Source organism: Bos javanicus, chromosome X (genome assembly GCF_032452875.1).
Source record: "Bos javanicus breed banteng chromosome X, ARS-OSU_banteng_1.0, whole genome shotgun sequence".
NCBI lineage: Eukaryota > Metazoa > Chordata > Mammalia > Artiodactyla > Bovidae > Bos > Bos javanicus.
In genome coordinates this window covers 37,885,727-37,894,983 of record NC_083897.1, presented here as the reverse complement: position 1 = coordinate 37,894,983, position 9,257 = coordinate 37,885,727, and the positions used below count along the sequence as shown (strand labels likewise).

The 9,257-nt window shown below is 47.0% G+C and overlaps 1 protein-coding gene across 1 annotated transcript; it reads left to right on the top strand.

Annotated features, from left to right (window-relative positions):
• Nucleotides 1-1,795: 1,795 nt before the first annotated feature.
• On the top strand, nt 1,796-8,383 carry LOC133242773 (PWWP domain-containing DNA repair factor 3B-like). The gene is given in 4 exon segments (XM_061408926.1): nt 1,796-1,964; nt 3,470-3,650; nt 4,419-5,556; nt 5,559-8,383. Coding segments are annotated over 2 exon segments (2,058 nt in total). The 5' UTR covers nt 1,796-1,964; nt 3,470-3,650; nt 4,419-4,631; the 3' UTR covers nt 6,692-8,383.
• Nucleotides 8,384-9,257: the final 874 nt, after the last annotated feature.

The window sequence follows — 9,257 nt, the reverse complement described above, 5'->3', positions numbered from 1 at the left end:
ATTTGCATTGTCTTACAGTGACCAATGACCTTGTTTGACCAAGTGTTTTGAGACTTTTTGACAAATTTCCCAAATGTCAAAATTTAATTAAATTTCTTTTGACGTCCAGCTGACTTTAAGGTTCTTTAGGGAGCTCTTAAGGCATCTGGAGGAATATTGAATTAGTTTCATTTGATATGTTGAACTACGTGGGAAGTATTTTCAAAGCCTTCCAAGATTATACTGTATGGGTGAAAGTGAAAGTGAAGTCACTCAGTCGTGTCCAACTCTTCGCGACCCCATGGACTGCAGCCTACCAGGCTCCTCTGCCCATGGGATTTTCCAGGCAAGAGTACTGGAGTGGGTTGTCATTGCCTTCTCCGACTGTATGGGTAAAGTTTACTATATGTCCCGGTATAATCTATCAGCCATAGTTCTGATTCTACCACAGCAACTTGATTCTGCTTCTTTGTCAACACATTGTGATCAGATCTTCAACCTTGCCTTTTAAGTTTTTAATAGACAGTTAAGCTGTGCTTTGCAAAACTGCTTACTCTTCATGCAAATTCATAGGAAGGTCTTTTAAACAAACATAGGTCAGATATATCGCTGAATTTGGTTAAGAAATTTTTATCAAACTGGTGGGAGAAGCAAATTTTCCCTCTCACTGGCAGCCACAATGGACCTAAGGCTGTCTGCAGCAGAATCAGCAGAGTGACAAGACAATCTTACAGTGACACTCACCCTTGAAGGGAGAGGGGATTTTGACTGTGTTATATGCTAGTGCTTAAGAATGAACAGTGAAAGAGGAACTGTTAGCTGCTTAATTAAGTGAGTTAGGAAGTGCTGGCTTTCGAAAAAAACCTGGTTTTCATAAAATACAATGAAAGCCTAAAACCAAGGATTGCTTACTTTGCCCCTTGAAATAACACAGCTCTATTGAGAACAATCCTTTGGGGGCATGAAGGTAAAATGAGAAAAAGTAAGCAACTCAGGGCAAGCGGTGATGCTTTTAGAGCAAAAAGAGGACGGCCCTCCATTACCAAATACCATTTTTCCAGGGTCTTTGTGACATGTGTTGTTCTTACCCCAGTTCTGGCTCCTTTTCACTTTGATGAGACTAACAGAAGGACTGGTTACTCAGTCAACTGGTGTATATGATTATAATGGTTAAGGTCTCTGTCTGGAATATTACTGATTTTGATCTATGTTCTCCAGATATTCAGAAGCCATGCCCCTCAAGTTACTCATGACCTAAAATAATTTGGTATATTATACTTTTGCAAGTCTGGCTACCAGACAACACGTCTCCCCAGACTGGTTTTCAGGCTTATTCTCCTGAATTCAGGTCCAGGCTGGTTTTCAGGCTCATTCTCCTAAATCTTTTATACAAAATCTTTCTTATATAAAAGGCGAATTGAGGACTTGGAACTTGGGAGTATTTACAACTTGATATCAATTCCCCAGTCAAGGTAGGACTATGCCCCACTTCAACAGGAAACAGCTAGACAGGTTGTTGCCACATTCCCTGAAAGACTTGGGGAAGGATGAAATGGAATTGGAGGTTGAAACCCAGACACCCTAAACACAAATTCCTCTGCCATGTTTAAACATACTCATGTGTTATCCTCAAGACTGAGGAGTATCAAAGAAAAGGGGAGAATTGTAACAGAACCCAGTGAGTTCAGCCCCTAGCACAGCAGCCGTTGCTCTCTCTGCATTATTACTCTGCACCCTGTTACCAGGCAATGGGTCCTTCTCAGCCATTGGTCAGTGTCACAGTGGGCGGAGCCCACTGGCAACCGACTGTCAATGAGTGATAGTTAGTGGCCCTGATCAGCCACTGGTCGGTGCCACAGTGGTCCTGCTCAGCCGTTGGACAATGCAGCAGTGGCCCCCGCTCACAAGCTATCAACTGTTAAGAAAGGATGCTTAGTGACGATTCAGACAACAGTGGAGTGGTGGTCAGTGAAGTGAAGAGTGAGGTAAGAGGCAGATCTGGGCCTTCTCCCTGAGGCCCTCCAGCTCACCTGGCCTTAGCTGGAATCTCAGAGAACAGGCTGGGGGCTGTGTCCTATATGGCTCCAGAGCCCTCACCAAGGCCCCCCACTAGCCTTTGAGGCAAGCAGTGAACCTCTCCCCTGTCCCTATCTCTTTGATCCTGTAGCAATGGCAGTCAGCCTGGGTTGCTGTCCGTGGGACCTGGTCTCTCCCCCTTGGGGAGTCCTGAGGAGACTGAGGGGCCACTTGGGTTGGGCACCTGGCTCCTTCAGTGATGACAGATGAGGAGGGTCTGGTGACCTGGCCCTGAGGGAGCTACCGGCTGAGCTCTGCCTCCTCTTAGCCAGGCCCAGGACCCTGGAGGGTGAAAGTTGCTCCTTGGGACATTGCTCTTTCATATCGGGACAGAGAATAACATTTGTTTGGTAGAGATTTATAGGAACACCTCATCTGACCATGAGCTGACCTCAAGAACAGAGGCTCTGACAAGAAGTTTGTAACAGCTAAGCATCTCCCTCCCTCCCTCAACTAGTGCTTTTAAGAGGGCTTTGATGAAAGCTTTCAGTAACATTGGGGTTTATAGGGCATGAGCCGCCCATCTCCTTGCATGGCCTTGTAATAAACCTTTCTCTGTTCCAAGCTCCAATGTTTGAGTATTGTTTGCCCTTGCTGTGGGTTGGGCACACGGACTTGGTGATGTTCAGTGACAATCTTCCCTTGCCTCCTTTGTCATACATGAATTGACCGTATGCACCGGGCTGTATTTCTCAGCTCTGACTTTTGTTCCACTGGTCTGTGTGTCTGTTTTCATGCCAGTACCATACCTGTTTGATGACCATAGCTTTGTAGAGTCATCTGAAATCAGGGAGCCTGATTCCTGAGGCTCCTTTCTGAAGGTTGCTTTAGCGATGCAACCCTTCTTTCTCAAGGTTGCTTTGGCGATTCAGGGTCTTTTGTGGCTGCTCCTACTAAAGCTATGTGTTCAGGGCAGATGAACTACTAAGGCTATCTGTTCAGGGCTCTGTCTTCTGTTCCACTGGTTTGTGTTTCCGTTTTCATGCCCGTACCATACTGGTTTGATGACCGTAGCTTTGTAGTGTCGTCTGAAATCGGGGAGCCTGATTCCTGAGGCTCCTTTCTCAAGGTTTCTTTGGCTATTCAACCCTTCCTAAGGTTGCTTTGGCAATTCGGGGTCTTTTGTGGCTGCTGCTACTAAGCCTATGTATTCAGGGCAGATGAAGGCTCTCATGGAGCTGGTCGTCCCCACTCCTCTGAGATAGGAGGGAGTGGCAGAAAGTCAGTAGCTTACCGTGGAAGTATTTCAAAATGCAACAGAAGGGAGAAATAAACGTGACTCCCACATTATAAGTGAGATTTAACTAACATTTCTGTTTCAGAGTGGCATGCATTCCAGACTTGGGGAAGGAAGCATGATGAACCAATCCCTGGTTCAGTGGCTTAATTTCCTATCTTCTTTTGCATTTTCTAGATCCACTTTGGAGGTACTTATATCCTGAGTCTGTACAGTTGATGCTGTTTGAGCCCTGAGAGAACTCTGTGCACTTCAGAAGCACCGAGCAGGGCAAAGGGTCTGGCAGATGTGCAGTCTGAGTCTGAGAATCAACAGATCCAGTTCCAGAACCACACCTGCCAAGATCCGCATGCCAAGGGTAAGCTCTTCCCCTTTTCCTAAACATTTCATCTGGAATCAGTTCTCTATGCCCCTCTGGAGTCCAAGCTCATGCTATTTAACATAGCAATGTGCTGACACCCAATATATCTGTATGCTGGTGATCACCTCTGGCTCCCCTGGGTGCACAGGCAGTGGGGCACTGGCTCCGTAAGAAAGAAAAAGTGAAGCATTCTCCTGGGAAGGGCCCCAAGGAGTACACAAGGCACAGGATGTCCAGTGACACAAACAAGGTCCCAGTCATGATATCCCCGCCTCCCCACGTGATTGCCCTTTCATGCACAGTATTAACAAATAGGGCTTTCCTGGTAGCTCAGATGGCAAAGAATCTGTCTGCAGTGCAGAAGATCAGGGTTTTATCCCTAGGTCAGGAAGATCCCCTGAAGATGGGAATGGCAACCCACTCCAGTATTCTTGCCTGGAGAATTCCATGGACAGAAGAGTCTGGTGGGCTACAGTCTTTGGGGTCACAAGGAGTCGGACAGGACTGAGCGACTAACACACACACAGTAACAAATAAGGCAAGGTGTTGGGTTTGAGGAGCTTGTAAAACTCCCCCGGTACCTTTGGTATTTTCTCCCCACGTATCTGCCATGTCTCTAATCCCTAGGCACATGGATAAATAGCCTTAAAACTTCCTTGCTTTATCTCTCATTAATGCTCTTTGGCCAAGCCTTCCACTTTCACAAAAGGTATATGCCCCTCCCCCCAACCCATCCTGACTCTTTTCTTCTTTTCCATATTCTAGTATTCTCCATTATAGGCCATTGAAAGCACAACCTCGGGCATCTTTCAAAGATTCGGGCAGAAAAGCACAGGCTGCACAAGCTATAAACGCTTTGTAGTCATAGGCGAAGATTGTGGGCAAGCACACTGTTTAAGGGAGACCTGCCGTAGCTGTGGGTATGACGGCCAGACCCCTCAGCCTCAGCTAACTAATCCTCAGTACCCAAGTTGAATCATGATGGACACCAGGTATGTCCTATGCGTTTGGAAAGGCCGCTTTTGGCCAGCCAAGGTCTTGTCCAGACCCAGCGTCTCACCACAACAGAAGAGAAAAAGGGCCCTTTCTCTGGAAGTTCAGATACTCTCAATAGATGAAAAAATCAGAGTGAAAAAAACAAAGATAAAGACCCTAAAGGAGTCCATGATTGAATCCATCTCCACCTCACTAGCGGCCCAGCCGGAGCCCATCGCCCCAGAAGAAGAGGAAATGGCCTACATATGCGCTATTACAATGGCCTGGGACGTTCTGAATAAGAATGGAAATTTCACTCCAGCAAGAGTCGCGGGTGATCCAGAGTCCAAGATGCAGTCTCCAAGGAGGCTGCAGAAGCAACATTGTAGAAGGTGTCAGAAGCCCAAGCGGGGCCTACGAAGGAGTGTGAGGAAAAGCAAAAGCTCCAAATCACCTGTGGTACCTTCAGAGAGGGAGGATGGCCCATATGGGGACAAACCACAGGTGTGCACACCCATCGCCCCGATCCCAACCGAAATGCAAACAGAGTCATCTCAGAGCTCCGGGGTGCACCCAAGCTTCCTGTCACTTTCAGAAGATGACCATGAGAAAGAGGGCAAGGAAAAGCAGGACGCCTCAAAAGTTATGTCCTTGCCCTGTACAGTGAAGGAGGTGGGTGTAGATGTTAGAGGTGAACGTGTGCTTCCATCACTTACACCGGGTTTCATCCTCACTGTGCCCAAGGCTCCAGAAGAGGGGGTGCACAACACCTGCCCAAAGTCCCTGGCTGTGTCCCCTGAACGTGCTACCTCCTCGGTGAATGTTGACCCTGAAGAGGGCACCTGCAACTCAGGCTCGGAAGGTGCAGAGGCATCCTCCAATGCCTCTAACCTGGGCCTGCGTTATTCACTCTGCCTAGCAAACAGAAAAGGAAGCTGCAGGCCCCAGGGTGTGAGGAAGAGCAGCAAGAATCTCAACCCTCAGCTGGCTCAAAGGCTATTAAGCCCACCAGTGCCATCAAGAAAGGCGGGGGCAAGGAAGTGGGACAGCTGACAAGCATGGCGTGCCCAGAGGAGCTGTGTCCCATTGAGAGAGGAATGCTGGTCTGGTTTAAGTTTCAGAATCACCCATTTTGGCCAGCCGTGGTCAAGAGTGTCAGCCCAACCGAGCAGACCGCAAGGGTGCTTTTGATTGAGGCCAACATGCACTGTGAGAAGAGCGGCATTCAAGTTCCTCTTCGAAGGTTGAAGCATCTGGATTATAATGGCAAAGAAAAGCTAATGAAGAGAGCCAGCAAAGTATACGGGGCAAGTGTGAACTGGTGTTTCTCACTGATTTCCAGCTACAGAGAAGGGCTTGTTCGCGGGTCTTTTGTGGGCTCTTTCCTGGACTATTATGCTGCTGACATCAGTTACCCCATGAGGAAAGCCATCCAAGAAGGTGATCTGCAGATGGATTTCCCCAAGGTGAATTATTCCGACCTGGAAGATTCTGAGGAGGAGACCCCTGTGGCTGCAAAGAGGCACTGCAAGAGAATCCTCCCTGACCGGATGAGGGCTGCTTGGGACCGAGCCAATGAGAAGCTGGTAGACTTCATCGTGAACAGAAAGGGGGCCGACCCACATCTTCTGGACATCGTCAAAGGCAGGAAAGAATCCAAGTGGCTTGAATCATTTCTGAATTCAGAGAGGTATGTGATCTGCGTTGAAACATACCTGGAGGATGACGATCAGCTAGATGCCGTGGTAAGACATTTACAAGAAATCTACAAACACATAGACAAGAAAGCGCTGGCTCTGACAAGAGATGACCCAGTGAGCTTCCTTCTGGAAGTTCTTCTGCCAGAAGCAATCATTTGTTCAATTGCTACAATGGATGGATTGGACTACAAGGAGGCAGAAGCAAAGTACCGGCAAGGGCCACCTGTGCGTTACCGGGAAAAAGAACTATTTGATAAGAAAATCTTGAAGAAAATAAAAAAGAGATCAGCTGAGAGGTACAAGGCTAAACTCTCCCCCTGTGCCCAACAGGGCATCGGGCAGGCTTCTCAGCCACACCATTAGCAACAATCCCCGTCTGTATGAACTGCATGAGCCTCCCACTCCACATGGCATGTAAACACCTTCTGGAAATCCGAGGCCTCAGGAACACACTTGAATTCACTCTGGATCCATCTCTAGCACCTGCGAGTGGCATGGTCATCGTCAGTTTTTTCTTCCCCAAACCCTCACACCACTAATTTGTTAAATATTGTAAACAGCTGTATTTCCCTCTACTTGCCCAGATGTGTAGTTTTCCAGATATTTTTACGACATGGCTTTTGACTCTATGTCATATTTTAAAGGTGGACATGCATTCTTTTATTACATGAAAAAGCCCCTGTATTGGATACAAAGCAGCAATCGTGTTTAAGATCTAAGGCATGTTTCATACAGAAAAGCCACATGGGTTTGCCATTCCTCCTGTGGCACAACGGTATCCACAATTGATTGGATTCCTCCTTAAGATAAGCCCTGATTTTTCCCTGCCATGCTTATCCATTTGGAAAAAAATCCCTGAGAGATGAAACCAGTGACAGAGATGTTTCCTGTATACTACCACTACCTTCCAGTGGTTCTTGGAAAAGCAGCCTGAAATCCAAACAAAGTTAACGGGTGATCTGCATGTGGTCCATGTGAGGCTGAATGAAACTTTGCGTGCAGTCAGTGTTTTGTCAACCCCTGCAAAAATGTTCACCCTTGGCTTCCCTGAGATTCCATTTGTGGGAGGTGCTCTTCAATGGCTGAATGGTTTCCCCACATAGACAGACTCTTGGCTGTCTTCCTATATGACAGTGACTGGATCCCCTACATGCCATCATCTGTCCCCTTGTGGAAGATGACTACAGCCATCATAGACTCAAGTTGACTTGTCTAGACCTGGAGTCCAGGCTGACTGCTTCAAGCCCATCCAGTTGGCATAGATTGTAGCAAAGCAGGCGCTTTGCCCTCATCGACCCATGTCCTCCCAAAAATTTCAGTCATTTGTCCCAAACCAAGCAAGCTTTTTCCTTTGACTTTTTCATCAACTAGCTCCGACAGGTTCCAGCAGTGTAAGTGCAGACGTGTAAGTCATTCCAGGCTGCCTGAGCAGTAGGTGGACCAGGAGGGTCTGGGAAATGGGTAACAGAAAAGTCTCCATTCAGCTAAACATGGCTGCTGTCAGAGTACAGTGAAAGGTAGTTTAACAGGTAAATTCTGAAGCTCATGGATAGTTATCCTATCTGGGAACAAGATTTCATTATTACTATTTTTTTTTTTTTTGGAGAGGAAGAAAAGTGTTAGAAAAGCTAGTTTATTTTGTAAAACCCAATAGGAAAATAAACATTAAAGATTTAACGTGAACCTGAGTGTGTTTTTGTTCTTAGAATCAACTGTCACTGCCCCAGGTTCAACTGAGTTCAGTTCAGTCGCTCAGTTGTATCCGACTCTTTGCAGCCCCATAGACTGCAGTTCGCCAGGCTTCCCTATCCATCACCAACTCCCGGAGCTTGCTCAAACTCATGTCCATCAAGTCAGTGATGCCATCCAACCATCCCATACTCTGTTGTCCCCTTCTCCTCCTGCCTTCGATCTTTCCCAGCATCGGGGTCTTTTCCAATGAGTCAGGAAAAAACTTTAGCCCCAGGTTATGGGGATAAAATTGCATGCCCATGTGATTTTTTTTTTTAATTTGCAAAGGGGAGCTGTTTTGATTCACAATAAAACCATTGTGTCTTTCACCTCAAACTTCCGCTTCATCACATTTCAGATTGTACACAGTTGGAATGTCTAAATAATACTCCTCCTCCTCTAGGAGGAGTTCAGCCTCCTCCTGGCCCACATCACCTGCATGTGCCCTTATCCGTTAGCAGCAATGAGTCTATTATCCAATGACTCTTTCACCTATGTTTCTCCTTAGCACACACAAATACATATTTACTTATTCTTTCTCAGCCCAGGTCATTCAATTCAGTGCTAAACCACACACAATCCACACCCGGGATCCTGCACACCTGGTTCCCAGTGGCTTGTGGTTATCTGCTACTGACCACATCACTTGTATGTGCTTAGTCACACAGTCGTGTCCTACTCTTTGCAATCCCATGGACTCAAGCCCACCAGACTCCTCTGTCCATGGGGATTCTCCAGGCAAGAATACTGGAGTCAGTTACCATGCCCTCCTCCAGGGGATCTTCCCAACCCAGGGATGGAACCCAGGTCTCCCAAATTGCACACGGATTCTTTACTGTCTGAGCCACCTGGGAATTTCTAAGTCCAAGGAATTTGAATATGATGAAACACTAAAATTGTGCTGTAAAATTATATTTGGAAGCTTGGAGTCTTCGTCAATTCCAAAGCTATGTGAGATTTCAAAAGCCATCTTTCAAGACCTTAACCTTGCACATGCCCCCTCCATGACCTTGGTATGGCAGGTTCGCTGGAGACTGCTGCCAGCATTGACCTGGCAGGGTTTCAAACATGTTCCTCAGTATCACTCTGCCACTGAGACTCAGATGCAGCTTTCACGGTCCCACCCTTGCGAGTCTGATTTGGGGATCTGGGCTGAAACACTGGCACCTGCATTTTCATATGCCACATGAAGATCTGG